Source organism: Sturnus vulgaris, unplaced genomic scaffold, assembly GCF_052056855.1.
Source record: "Sturnus vulgaris isolate bStuVul1 unplaced genomic scaffold, bStuVul1.hap1 Scaffold_141, whole genome shotgun sequence".
In the NCBI taxonomy this organism is placed as follows: domain Eukaryota; kingdom Metazoa; phylum Chordata; class Aves; order Passeriformes; family Sturnidae; genus Sturnus; species Sturnus vulgaris.
Window position 1 is genome coordinate 1,006,348 of NW_028276063.1, and position 15,078 is coordinate 1,021,425.

Consider the following 15,078-nt stretch of genomic DNA (forward strand, 5'->3'; position numbering starts at 1 on the left):
CGGGACAGCCTCGGTTCCCATCGTTCTGGTGCAGCCATCCCAGTCCATATGGTCCCAGTCCACGTGATCCCAGTTTGTACAATCCCAGTCCATGTGATCCCAGTCTGTACAATCCCAGTCCATGTGATCCCAGTCTGTACAATCCCAGTCTGTTTGGCCCTGATCCAACTGGTCCCAGCCTGTGCAGTCCCAGTCTGGAGGATCCCAGTCCATGTCATCCCAGCCCCCATGATCCCAGTCTGGATGCTCCTGCATGGCTCACACTGCCAGGGTCTGGAATTCCAGTTCCCAGCCAGGAAAAGATGTTCCTGCCCTTGAAGGCAAAGCTCTTCAGAAGGGGCCAAAAGCCAAGTGCAGCAAGATCTTACAGGGACATTTCACTGCCAGCCTTCCTAACTTCACCCATGGCTGTTGGAGCTCCTGCACTGGGAATTAAATCAGGGGAGGGTCTTTGGTGGGAGCTGCCCTGGATCAAGGGAGACCCTGAGACAGAAACAGAGCAGGCAGGAGAGACAGGAGAGAAAGGAGGACACAAACACAATCAGGTGAGAAGGTGCCACTGAAAACAGAACTGCAACTGACTGGAAGTGAATGGGACAGAAGTCAGGAATTGTGAAGCTTTTATTTACTATCAAATCCATCCCTTGGCAGCCAGCCCCACACAATCTCAATCCCAGCACTCCAAATTTGGATCCCATTTCTCTCAATCTCCTTCCAACTCCTTCTCACCCTGGTGGCTGTGGAATCCAGTAAGGTTCACGTGGGATTGAGTTGTCTTGAGGATCCACTTTGCAGTTGGATTGAGCCATTTTGGATTAAAACTGAGGTGCTTTCAGAGGGATTTGAGAGGTTTTTAGGTGACCTAAATCCTCTTGGCTTTTGGTGTGAAAAGAAATAGTGAAGAGAGAAAAACTAAGGCCAAAACAAAAGGATAACCAGCCAGGTGTCTTCCCCAGATGGATCCCAGGGAATGTGGGTCACCAGGGCTCTGCTCAACATGAGTTCTGCAGTGGGGGATGGAGTTGGAGCAGCACACAAGATTTTCTTGCACTAGGGGGATTTACAGGGATTGCATTAATGCTGCCTCTGTTGGTGTCTGTTCAAAGCTGAGCTCTGAGAGAAGTTTGTCCCACACTCAGGATACTCGTAGGGCCTCCCCCCAGTGTGGACACTTTGGTGGCAGATCAGGCTGGAACGCTGCCTGAAGGCCTTCCCACAATCCCCACATTTGTATGGCCTTTTCCCAGTGTGGATGTTCTGGTGGCGGATCAATGTGCTGCGTTCACTGAAGCTCTTCCCACACTGCTCACATTTGTGAGGCTTTTCCCCAGTGTGGATGCGCCGGTGTCTGGTGAGGTGGGAGTTTCGCCTGAAGCCCTTCCCGCAATCAGAGCACTGGAAAGGCCTCTCCTCCCTGTGTGTCTGGAAGTGCCTGAGGAGATGGGAGCTGGTGGTAAGCCTCTTCCCACACTTGGAACACTCGTAGGGCCTCTCCCCAGTGTGGACACTTTGGTGGCGGATCAGGTGGGAACGCTGCCTGAAGGCCTTCCCACACTCCTCACACTGGTATGGTCTTTTCCCAGTGTGGATGTTCTGGTGGCAGATCAATGTGTTGCGCTCAGTGAAGCTCTTCCCACACTCCCCACACTCGTAGGGCCTCTCCCCAGTGTGGATCCTCTGGTGGCGGATCAGGCTGTTCCTCCACCTGAAGCTCATCCCACACTCTGAGCACTTGTGGGGCTTCTCCCCATTACAAAGCTGCTCATGGACCACCAGCTCCAAGCTCTGGCTCCATCTCTGGTCGTCCCCCCGGCCCAGGCTGGGGCTTTCCTCCTCAGATCCCCGCCATCTGCGTTTGCAGCCCCTCCTCGTGCGGGATCTCCGCGGCTTTTCCTCCCCGTTGCATTCCTGTGCCGTGGAGCCGCTCCAAACGGCCTCTTCCACGAGGTTCTGCCGCGGGGATTTGTCCTCCCTGCTCTCCGTGCTCAGCTCCTTGTCTGGGGCAGGAAGGACAAGCAGAGGATGGGATTTGCCTCCGTGCCAGAGGGAAGGGGAAGGAGATCCCCCCAGCGCGTCCCCGGCAGGACGGCGTCAGCAGCGGGGTTGTCCTGCAGCCGGGGGCCGTGCTGGGCTGGGAGATGGAGCAGGACAGAGAGGGAAAGGGGCACTGACTTCCTCCTCACCTGCCTGCGGCTCCTGGGGCATCTTCGTCTTCCTCGCAGCCTCCTCCTTCTCCATCGGGCCAAGGGTTTGGGAATGGGAAATCCTGGTTTGGGGAAAAACAAGGGATGTGTGCGTTGTGTTGCAGGTTCCTGCTGCCCAACTCCATCTCTAGAAGTCCCCGAGCATCTCGGGTCCATAAAAACCTCCTAAACACCAACATTCAGCCCTGAAAATGCCTCCCAGAGGTTCCTGGGAATGGTCCCTCCCCTTTGGAGTTTGGGGGTTCCCCCCTGTCTCAGCTGCTGGGGGTCACGCTTGTATTGGGGGTCCCCCATCGACTCGGTCCCCGCCCTCCCCAGGCTGCTGGGAGTCCCAGCAATCCAAAAAGTTCCCCCCTCTTCTGTCTCCCCATTTAAAGATGCTGGGTGCTTTTGCGGTCCCTCCTCCCCTTATTCTCTGCTTTGGGGTGCAGGGGGTCCAGGGAGTCCCCCCTGCCCCTCTCCAGGCTGTTGAGGGTCCCAAAATCCCGGCGCTCCCCCCTCTCTGGGCTCCCCACTTTGGGGTCCTGGGGGACACAGGGCTCTGCTCCTCCAGCGTGCCTCTTCCAGCAGCCGCCACCGGGACCCCCCAATGTCCCCCGTGGAGCATTTTCTGATCAGATTTGGAGCTCTGCATTCTCCAATCCCCCCTGCCCAAAAAAATACACAAAGCACTCTGAGAGACGCTGGGAGTATTCTAGAGAAAACTGGGTGCAACTGGGATCAAACTGGGGGCAGGTGAACCATGCTGAGGTAACTGGGAGTGGCTGGGAAGGACTATGAGATTGTTCAGGGCAACTGGGATGTGGTTACTACGCTGCAAAGAGAGAGAAAAGACAGCAACACACACGGACCTCTTTTGGGGAAAAAAGGCCAACTTTATTGTACGGACATCCCGTATTTAAAGTGTGTTACGTGCAGTTAGGACAGGACAGTAGTTCATTGCACAATTGGGAAAAATATCCCTGGGACAGCATGTCCGGATGTCCCATGGGAAAGACACCAGGTGTTAATCTTTATTATGTATTCCCTTCTGTTTTTCACCAAGTTATCGCTCTGGGAGACTGCGTCCCTAACTGAAGCTGTAGTCAGCTTGTCAGCCTGGGAATGGACCTGAGAGACAGGAGAAATCCAGGCCTGAAAAGAATTGCCAAGCTGCAATTTCCTAGCTCTCTAAATGTGAGTGTCCACACTGGGATATTCTGGGAATGTCTGAGACCATAGGGCTGGTGACTGGGACCTAACTGGGAGCGACTGGGAATCTCCTGAAGGAAAAATGGGACCATGCTGGGGCAACTGGGGGAAGTGTGAGTGACTGGGGCCCTGCTGGAAGAGACTGGCATCATACTGGACTCATACTGGGATCTTACTGGCAGTTGCAGGGGCTATGCTAGGGGCAACTGGGAGAACTGGGAACGCATTGGACACAAGTGGTGTTGGAAATCATTGGACACAAGTGGTGTTGGAAATCGTATCCTTGCAAAAATCTTTGCATAACCTTAGTCGAGGGGATTAATTTGCCCTACAAAAAGACTTCTTTGTTTCTTTCCAGGGCATTGCTGCACCAGGTGGGGTCTGATGAACACAACACATCAACAGACTGGGAGCAGCTTAAAGATCAAGGGCCATCAGCGGCCACCGAGGAACATCTACCCCAGACTCTGCCTCGGGCAGAATTGCAGACATCTCCTCTGAAAAGACTGATAAGAAAATCAGGGAATCAAGACGGAATTAACAGCAGAAGGGAAGAAATCCAGATCCAAAAGGAGGCCAAATATTAGGAACTGAATATTTGCTGCTTGAGACCAAAGAACACTAACTCAATTCATTTCCATGAGCATTGACTGTATAAAAGATCTGAAAATTTTCCTGAAAAGGGAATGTCATGGAATGATTGTCTCTGCACAGCTGGGTTATGTGTGGATGAGATTTCTGTGGTACACCCGGGCCACAACATCGTGGCCAGAAAATACAGAAATGCCTTGACTCTCTACATTTAAAATTCTTGTTAAAAGTATTTTTGTTTCTCTTTTAGTTTCCGTTATCATGGGAGGAAGTGGGCGAAACTGGGACCGTGCTGGGGTAAATTACATCATAATACGGAATCACTGGGACTACCTGGGCTGCTACTGGGAGCAACAGGATCATACTGGGAGCGACTGGGCTCGTACTGGGAGCAGCCACTCCCGGCTCCCGCACCCCCGAACCCCTTTCCCGGCCATGCCGCCCCTCCAGCCCCAGCACCCCCCGCCGGGGTCCCGGCAATCCCAGGGGTCCCCCCCTCTCGGGCTCCCCGCTTTGCCCTTCTGGGGCTCTCCTGTCTCTGGGCTCCCGCTCAGGGAAGCCGCGGCTCTCCCGGGGCTCCCCCAAACCGGTGTCCCCCCGCCGATCCCGCCGCTCCCGCGCGCTCCCCACCTGGCCCCGGCACAGCTCGCAGGGCCCGGCCCGGGAAGCCCAACCCCCACCGCGGGGGGACCCGCATCCCCCCGGGCCCCGCCGGGGCTCTGCCGGCACCCACCGGGACCCCCAAAAACACCTCCCGGGGACCCCCCGATGTCCCCCCGAGGGCCATCTGCACCTCTGCAGCCCTGCAACATCCAAATATCCCCCCCAAAAATAACACCAAACCCAGGGACACACCCGGGATATTTGGGGCGAGCTCCCCCTCCCCGGGCACCTGCGGGATGGGGGGCGATGGTCCCGGGGGGCTGCGAGTTCAGGGAGCTCCGGGGCCGCGCGCTTGATTCGCTCCTTCTCTGCTCCTGCTGCCGCTCCGCCTCTTCCTCCCTCCCTCCTCCTCCTCTCCCGTTCCGAGCGTCGAACTGGGAGGGGATGGGGCAAGGAAAGGGCGGGAACTCTGAGGGGAAAGGGGCGGGGTCAAGGAAAGGGCGGGAACTGTGAGGGGAAGGGGGCGGGGTCAAGGAAAGGGCGGGAACTGTGAGGGAAAAGGGGCGGGGTCAAGGAAAGGGCGGGAACTGTGAGGGGAAAGGGGCGGGGCCAAGGAAAGGGCGGGAACTGTGAGGGGAAAGGGGCGGGGCCAAGCAAAGGGCGGGAACTGTGAGGGGAAGGGGGCGGGGTCAAGGAAAGAGCGGTCAATTCTGACAGACAGAGGCCACATGGAACTCAAGGGCCACAGAAATATTGCCAGGCATTCTAGAAACAAGACACCTCTGTGGCAGACAAAGGCCTCATGGGGTCTAGGAGATCTCTGTGTCACAAAGGAATCTCATGGAAGCCACAGGCAGTTGTGACATGGCATGGCCTCATGGAACCCTTTTGCCATTGGGACATTGCCAGCTCTTGTGGAATCCAGTGCCCATTGTGACACAGCACAGCCTCATGGAAACATGGGCACCATTGTGACACAATGGAATCTCATGGCAGCAAGTGTCAGTTGTCAACACAGCACAGCCTGATGGAACCCAGGGGCAAGGGGGACCCTGCCATGGCTCGTGGAAGCAAGGGGCCATTGAGACACAGCGAGGCCTCTTGGAACCCAGGAGAACATTGTGGGGCAATGAAATCTCACAGAAGCAAGGTCCAATTTTGACAGTGTGTCGTAACAATGATCTCCTGGCTTCCATGAGGCCCCGCTGTGTTTACAATGGACACTTGGCTCCCCAGGATCCCATGGTGTCACTGTGCTCTCCTGTGATTCACGAGGCTGTGCTGTGTCACAATGGACACTTGCTTCCTCCGAGGCTGGAGATGTCCCAGAGGCACCGGGTTTCCATCAGGCCATGCTTTGTCACAATGGGGCCCTGGTTCCCTGAGAACCCATTGCAGACTTGGGCCTATTCAGGGTGTAGATATGGGAAATTCTAAACCAGGTCCTGAATTTTTAAGTGAAGAATCCCTATAAAAGAAAATAATCCAGAAAGGATGGACATACTTCAAGAAAAATTCTTGAAGGCAAAGGAGCAGACTGACCCTATGTGCCAAAAAATAAGCCAGCAAGGACAATAACTGGCCTGGTTGCACATGGAGCTTTTGCAGGAACTCAGGGGGAAAAAGGGGCTACATCCACTTTGGACAGAGGGCCAGGAAACTGAGGAAGTGTTCAAGTATGTCACTAGGTCATGCAGGAAGAAAATCAGAGAGGTGAAAGATTAATTAGGACCTAACTGGCCACTTCTGTGAAGGACAATAAAGATGCTTTTATAAATACATGAATGGCAAATGCAGATACAAGGAAAACCTCAATTTCTAATTGGGAGGATATGGTTACCAGAGATGAGGAAAAGGCTGAGATACTTAAGCCCTTCTTTCCCTCAGTTTTCAACAAGAAGACAGCTTGTCTTTACAAGTGTAATCCTTTGGTGACAGATGGGGACAGGGAGCAGAAGAGACCCCCTGTAATCCTGGAGGAAGCAGCTGGGGACCTGCTGAGCCACTCAGATGCTCACAGGTGTCTGTGGGAGCAGATGGGACCCATCCCAGGGGGATGAGGGAGCTGCTGGATGAGCTCCCCAAGCTGCTCTCCATCATTTCTCATCAGTGCTGGCTCAGCAGGGAGGTGCCAGAGGACTGGAGGTGCCAATGTGAGCCCATCCCCAAGAAGGGCTGGAAGGAGGATGTGGGGAACTGCAGGCCTGTCAGCCTGACCTGGGTGCCTGGTGAGGTGATGGAACAGATCACCTTGAGTGCCATCACAGGGCACCTCCAGGCTGGCTGAGGGATCAGAGCCAGCCAGCGTGGATTTCAATATCTGCATTGATGATCTGGATGAGGGCATTGAGTGCAGCATCAGCAAATGTGCAGATGGCACCAAGCTGGGTGTGAGTGTGGATGTGCTGGAGGGCAGGAGGGCTCTGCAGAGGGGCCTGGACAGGCTGGATCCAGGGCCCAAATCCAGCAAGGTGAGGTTTAACAAGACCAAGTGCTGGGTCCTGCACTTTGGCCACAACAAGCCCAGCAGTGCTCCAGGCTGGGGACAGAGTGGCTGGACAGCAGCCAGGCAGAAAGGGACCTGGGGGCACTGATGGACAGCAGGCTGGACATGAGCCAGCAGTGTGCCCAGGTGGCCAAGAAGGCCAGTGGCTCCTGGCCTGGATCAGGAATGGTGTGTCCAGCAGAACCAGGGCAGTGATTCTTCCTCTGTGCTCAGCCCTGGTTGGGCAGCACCTCGAGTGCTGTGTCCAGTTCTGGGGACCCAATTTAGGAAGGACATGGAGGGGCTGGAGCGTGTCCAGAGAAGGGCAACAAGGGGTCTGGAAAACAGGTCCTATGAGGAGTGGCTGAGGGAGCTGGGGTTGTTTATCCTGGAGGAGAGACAAAGTGGTGTCAGGGCACAGGCTGGGCTTGATGATCTCCAAGGTCTTTTCCAACCTTGCTGATTCTGTGATTCTCTGAAACCACCCTTGGAGCAGATGCAGGATGAGCCCTGGGCCTCCTCTTCACAAGGTCCAGCAGCTCAGGTCCCTCAGCTTCTCCACCCCAGCCCCAAAGCCCATCCTGTCAGTCCTGCAGAGCCTCTCCAGCCCCTCCTCATTGCCCACAACAGGGAGCCCCACACCCAGACACAGCAGCCCAGATGTGCCCCCCTGGCCTGTGGTGCCTCTGGCAAGGGAGCAGCACCTGACACTGCAGGACCCTGCAGACAATTCCTGCAGCACTTGTAGGATGATCCTGCTCCCCAAGAGATGTTCCCATGGTGCCAGCTCAGGAACTGAAATGGGGAGTGGGGTCAGAGAGGAAAGGGCAAACAGAGATGGGCTGTATGTAGGGGAAGGAGATAGGGGTGGGAGAGGAAGAAATCTGGGGCAGGAAAGATTAAAGAAAGCAAAAGTGAATCAAAGGAAATGCTCAGGTGTGGTTACTGTGCTGCAAAGAGAGAGAAAAGACAGCAACACACACGGACCTCTTTTGGGGAAAAAAGGCCAACTTTATTGTACGGACATCCTGTATTTAAAGTGTGTTACGTGCAGTTAGGACAGGACAGTAGTTCATTGCACAATTGGGAAAAATATCCCTGGGACAGCATGTCCGGATGTCCCATGGGAAAGACACCAGGTGTTAATCTTTATTTATTAATTCCCTTCTGTTTTTCACCAAGTTATCACTCTGGGAGACTGCGTCCCTAACTGAAGCTGTAGTCAGCTTGTCAGCCAGGGAATGGACCTGAGAGACAGGAGAAATCCAGGCCTGAAAAGAATTGCCAAGCAGTAATTCTTTAGCTCTCTAAATGTGAGTGTCCACACTCAGGGCAGTTTGGGGGTGGCTGCCAGGCAGCCCTGGCTCTGAGCAACAACGTCTGCAGTAGGACAGGAAACTCACAGCTCATGGGAACAAACTTTCTGGCTGACTCCAGAGGCCACGACAAATCTGAGTGGTTTCCCTGCCGTCCCCCAGCCCTTGCTGGCCCCAGGGGCTGATGGCATTTGTGCTCACTCAGCTCCATGTCCCCACAGCAGCACCATGGGGGTGCTGACCCTGCTGTGTGCAATGCAAACAGGGGCTCCTGAGCCAGTGCTGCCGTGTGTGTGCCTGCAAGGATGCGACTCCTGTGTGAGCTGGGGGAGAGGCCAGGGCTGCAGAGGGGGGATGTTGTTGGCAGGTGCATGAGGAGACTCTGGGACTGGGGTGTCCAGCACAGTGGGGATGGATCAGCCCCTGCTCTGCTGCTCCTTGCCAGGGTGTCCCCCTTGCAGGGAGCTTGCAGAGCACCAGCCATGCTGTTTGCCCCCAGCCTGCCCACGGCCAGCCTGGGGCTGCTCCCGGGGCTTTTCTCTGCTCAGCATTGGGCTGGCCAAGTGTTGTGGAGAGAGCCTGGCCAAGGAGCCTGGAGCCCCCAGGCCCTGCCCTGAGGCGTCAGCTCTACCCCAGCAGTGCCCATGGCCTGTCCCTGCTGCAGCCCTGGCACTGCCACCCCCAGGGCTGTGCCCGGTCCCCAGAGCACTCAGGCCCTGCAGCAACACGAGGGCCAGGAGGGCAGCGGGGCAGTGGCACGGTGTAAGGGTCGGTCTGAAGTTCCCCTCGATTTTGCCTCCCGACCGTCGCAAGGAGACCTCGAGGACCCCCACCCAGGCTGACTCTGGACAATGGTTTCCTGGCCTGGCCAAGGTGGATGCTCATGACTGTGTGCTGGTGTATTGTGTTCACTGGACCGTGCTGTCGTGGCACCAACCAGAGACTGTGTTGTACCAACTGAGGACTGCTTGTCCGTACCTGTCTCCTGCAGCACCACACAATGGTCCATAAATCTTCCCACCTTTTGGCTAGAGGCCACTCGCTTTGGAGAAGGACTATAAAAGAGCAACCCTCTGGAAAAGACCCTTTGAGATCTCCCCACGGATGAAGACTCGTCTATCGGATGACCCGTGAGGACGCCCGTCTCGTCTGTTGGTAGCTATTCTCCCATCCCTTCCTTTCCTTCCCCTTTCCCTATCCTATACCTCTCCCCTTTACCGTAACTGAATTGTTGGCATTTGATGAAATGCATTGCTGTTGTTGACTAAGCTGATTTTCTGTTGTTGAATAAACTGATTTTGTCCCCTGCATTTTGCCTGTTTGCACCTTTGAGATCAAAAGAACCATCACGACCCCCGCTCTGCATTAATAGCGGATCGTGACATTAAATTGGCGTCACGGACAGGATTTTCTGGCAGACAGAAGGGATGCAAGGTTGTCTGTAGTCTGTATCAGGGGAAGGAAGTCTTACTCCAGCCACACCTAGCTGGCCGCCTTGGATGGGTGAGCCTGTCTAGAAAGCAAGGGGGGTTTTTCTGATTTCCCGCAGACTGCAGACACCTTGGTGTAAAGGATCCCCAGACTCATTTGAGGGCTCTGTCGTCAGAATTTCACAACAGATCTACTGGTGCAAAAGGCAGGACACTGTTGTTGTTATTTTATGATGTTTGACTACTTGGTGCAGTGAAGAGACAACCTGGTGTTTTGTAACTAAGGAGTGCCTCCCAAGTAGTTTGGTCTCTTCACCCACACAGGGAAGCGAAGAGGGGCACACAGCGAAAGCTGTTTCGTTGTGTGTGGTAACTTAAGCAATAGACCTCCCTGTTGTGGTTTTTACTTATCCCTTCACAAAACGACTGAGAATTCCACTGTAACAGATAAAGCTGCATTTTATGCTCTATTAGCTAAGTATAGTGCCAGACCGTCCCAAGGTGGGGAGGAATGGGCGAACAATAATTGGTTTAATGTGGAGAATGTGATTGATAGAATATATTCTCTGCAACATGAGTCAAAGTTCAAACTGGGCAAAGATAAAACCATACTCTGCTCGGTTTTAGGAGCTTGTCTTACGGCAGCTATAGAAACTCGCTCTGAGCGCAGAAATGAGGAAAGAACAATTATAGACTCTCTACAAAATCTTGTTCAAATTTTGCAAAAACAATTAGATCAAGAAAGGAATGAGAAACATTTGTTGCAAGATGAAAATAATTTGTTAAAAGCTGCGTTCAGAGAAGAATGGGACGAAAATTCAAAGCATGCTGATTCACCAAAAGGAACACAGGAGAAGGAAGCTATTCACATTAATCCAATGTACTCTCAAAAAGACCTAACTTTGATGAAAAATTGCGGGGAACACTGCTGCCCCAACTTGAAATCTGTGATTAAAATAGAATATGATTATATCAGTGATGCACCCCCTGAGCAACCTTCTCCACAGGTTCTGGGCAGTGTACCAGAGCAAACTTCTCCACAAGTTCTGAACAATGCACCAAATCAATCTCCTGCACAGGCTCTGGGAGTTGAGCCAAAGCAGTTCACCTGCACTGGGCTTTCCCAAGGGTCTGAACATTCCCCCACTTTGGCCCACCACACTTTAGCCCAGGAATTAGAAAAGATACCCAAACCTGACAATACAGCTGTCTATCAATACATTGATGATATTCTGGTGGGAGGGGATGAAATAAAAGTAGTGGGGGATACCCAACAAAAAATAATCTCTCATTTGGAAAACCCTGATTTGCAAATTTCCTCAGAGAAAATTCAAAAACCTTCTCCGGAGGTGAAGTTTTTGGGAATTTGGTGGAAAGGAAATATGACATGTATTCCACCTGATACTCTAACCTCCCTGGATCAAATTAAATTGCCTGAATCCAGGAAAGAGCTCTAACAGGCTCTAGAATTGTTAGTGTTCTGGAGAAAACACATCACAGTCACTATTGAGACCCCTCCCCCTGACGGGGTGGCCCAGAGATCCTCAGTTGGGAAGTGGTATGCTCAGATAGAACATGACTGTAACATCTTCTCAGTGATAGAAAGAGTTGTAAAAAATCTGGCAATACAAGAAACTGAGAGCTTGGCTAATTAGCCATGCTAAACCTGCCTTGGTAATTAAAGTAGCCACTCCTTTCTCCCCTGAACAATCAGCAAATTCTTGATTCACTGATGCTTCTGCCAAACGAGAGGGAAAGGTGGGGAAATACAGGGCAGTAGCCCTCCCCACTTCTGCTGGTGAACGAATTATTACTGAGGGAGAAGGCAGCTCTCAGGCCAGTGAGCTGACAGTTGTTTGGAGTGTTTTCCAACTTGAGGTACAGAATACCTCTCTTGTTTACATCTACACTGACTCCTATGCTGTATTTAAAGGAGGTACAGAGTGGCCTCCTTTTCAGCAGCAAAATGATTGGGAAGTTAACAGAATTCCAGTCTGCACTACACTCTGGATGGTTCCATCATTTTAATCTCCTGCCTCCTGGAGGCAGACTCTGTTTGTGTTTACTTTTCACAGAAGAACACCGAGGGACATGAAGAAGCACCCCCCTTAGTGTTGGATGACAGAAACAAGGTTTTTCCTCCTTTCATGGTGACACAAGGTGATGATGTCACAATAAGTTGTAAATTAGCAACTGGATCCCTCATGGAACCTGCATACAGTTATGGCACAGGACCTTATGGCTGTACCTCATATTGTAGAATCCAAAATCAAGACTGTTGGCTAAACTTAACTGCTGTACAATTTTCCTATAAAAATCATGTGTGGAAAAAACAATACAAAATACTGGGGGGAACTTGATGTTAATGTTATAACACCTACCACCCAACCACCAGTTGTGTTGAGTCCTACGATTTTTCAATTTGGGCCATATGTAATTAGAAAAACTGGCCAACAACAAATATTGTTTAATCCGGCATGGTCTCTCAAACAAATCAAATTGCTGATGCAAAATAATGTCCCAGAAGTTCAGCCAGCTTGTTCACCCTTTCTGCAGACTTCTTTTGAGGGATGGACAACCTGGTTGCAAAAATGGAATCCTTCTAAGAAACAATTGGCAAGAGACATAACCGGTGTTGTGGAAACAGGAGTGGGAATTTTGAATAGTACCAATTCAGAAACATTAATGAATAAATTGGCTAAGACAGCTGGAGATGTAACCAAATTACAACAGCCCCTGCAATCATCCTTAACAGCTTTGGGAACCCAACAGTGGTTGTTATCAAACATATTACCAAGCTGGGAAAAGGTGAATGTAAATGACCACAAATTGATAAACTATGCACTTGGTGCTCCACAAAATAACATTTCTCTGGCTCTCAGCTGTATCCAGGCCCAGTTGTAGATGCAGTTGGTTGCTGCTTCAATTATAAGAGAAGATGAGGAAGGCACTTTTCCCACTGAAATTCGAAAAATAGTCTGGGACAGTGCCACTGATTTTGATAATTGATAAGAGAATTCCAGTCCTGGTGGAACTTAGTAAATTTTACCTATGAGCCCAGCACAAACACAGCCACAGCCTTTGTGCTGACAATTCGTAATGCTTCAGTGCATTCAATATTCCCCATCAATGCATTAGGGTTGAACCATGATGGAGCTATTCTCTATCCTTTCGAGCATTGGGGATGGGCCCGTCAAATTGGTGGGAGGTGGCAAACTGTCAATTTGGAAACTTGCATTGTCCGGGAACAACAAGGGTTTATCTGTGAAAGTGATGCAATTAGAGCTCAAGATATCTGCTTGGACACAGAACAGAATATTTGTAACTTTGAAATTCATCCAAATGAGATTTTTGAAACAGTACTGGTATATAGAGTCAATGGATGTGCATGCTTTAGAACTGCTTGTGATAGTGTTTTTATAGAAAATTTGGTAGTGAATACTAAAAATCATTCAAACTTTTGTGTCTGTAACTTTACTAGGATTTCAGGATGTGATTTTTCCTATGTAGCCCCAGTTACTTCTCACCATCTTTTGCAGTCAAATTGAACACTGATCCACCATCTATTGCCCACTCCAATTGGAATGAACCTCTCTCTGGTGAAGCAATTGTTGCTCCACCAAGATCTGATCGAAATTTTGCAGAGGATCAAGAAAAACGGACAGAAAACTCTAATAGCTGTTGACCACAATGTGGAAAAAATACATGGTGTTTTGGAAAAATAAAGACAAATGCTGAACACAGGTGGTGGGATACTCTATTTGGTTGCCACCTACTGCTACAGGTGTCCTGAACAAATTGTGTCATCCCACCATTGTTCTCTTGATTTTGGTTTTAATTGGTTTTGTTTTATCAGCAATCCTATACATTATGAGTTGGAGAATAATTAAACAGTTAGCACAATTGGCATCTGTATCCAGATTGGTCACTCTTGACATCCCTAGGGTTATTGACACAAGATTCTAAATAGGAAAAAATATTATTTTTAACTAAAATTGATTATCTTTTAATTGCAATTAAAATTGTTTAATCAAAAATTTGCTTTCTTTGTAATGAAAAATTGATTTATTTCTAATAAAAAATTGAAAAATTAAAGAACTGAACAAATTGTTTAAAATTGTTAGCAATCAAAAATTGAATATAATTGATTTGCTTTGTTTTCCATTTTTCTCCTTTTCCTTATCTTTTTCCTATTTTCCTGTCTCTGTTTTCTGGGATATGCTACCAACTCGGACGAGTCCTGAAGACACCACAACTGAAGACTTCACCACAACTCTACAAAGGGTTGCTCTTGACGATGATCCTGAGTCACGGGGTGGTGTAAGGGTCAGTCCCAAGTTCCCCTCGATTTTGCCTCCCGACCGTCACAAGGAGACCTCGAGGACCCCCACCCAGGCTGACTCTGAACAATGGTTTACTGGCCTGGCCAAGGTGGATGCTCGTGACTGTGTGCTGGTGTATTGTGTTCACTGGACTGTGCTGTTGTGGCACCAACCAGAGGTTGTGTTGTACCAACTGAGGACTGCTTGTCCGTACCTGTCTCCTGCAGCACCACACAATGGTCCATAAATCTTCCCACCTTTTGGCTAGAGGCCACTCGCTTTGGAGAAGGACTATAAAAGAGCGACCCTCTGGGAAAGACCCTTTGAGATCTCTCCACTGTTGAAGACTCGTCTACCCTCTGGAGAAGACCCCTGAGATCTCCCCACGGACAAAGACTTGTCTATCGGATGACCCGCGAGGACCCGTCTCGTCTGTTGGTAGCTATTCTCCCATCCCCTTCTTTTCTTCCCCTCTCCCTATGCTTTGTTTCCTATACCTCAGCCCTCTATCGTAACTGAATTGTTAGCATTTGATGAAATGCATTGCTGTTGTGGAATAAAATGATTTTCTGCGGTTGAATAAACTGATTTTGTCCCCTGCATTTTGCCTTTTTGCACCTTTGAGATCAAAAGAACCATCACGAGCCCTGCTCTGCATTAATAGCGGATCGTGACAGCTGGGAAGGAGGTTTTGGGGTTTTTTGGGGCCATTTATGCTGCAGAGGGTTGTTGAGAGTTTGTCATGGCTTGGGGCTGTAGGGTGCTTTGAGGGGTCTGGGAGTGCCTGTGGGGCTGGGATGGTGTTTTGGGGTGGTCATGACCCCCCAGATTCACAAAGCTGCCACCAGACCCCACCTCCCAAGATGCTGCCAATGTTTGGGGGCTCCATGTTGGGGTTCATCCTCCTGATGCTGCAGGAGAAGGTGAGGGGGTGTC

The 15,078-nt window shown here is 50.9% G+C and overlaps 1 protein-coding gene across 1 annotated transcript; it reads right to left on the reverse strand.

Moving 5' to 3' along the window:
- Nucleotides 1-603: 603 nt before the first annotated feature.
- Nucleotides 604-15,043, reverse strand: LOC148219401 (uncharacterized). The gene is made up of 2 exons (XM_088157670.1): nt 14,998-15,043; nt 604-1,997 (listed from the first exon to the last, which is right to left on the reverse strand). Exons 1-2 carry the CDS (start codon nt 15,041-15,043, stop codon nt 1,075-1,077), a joined length of 969 nt encoding a protein of 322 aa, XP_088013796.1. The 3' UTR covers nt 604-1,074.
- Nucleotides 15,044-15,078: the final 35 nt, after the last annotated feature.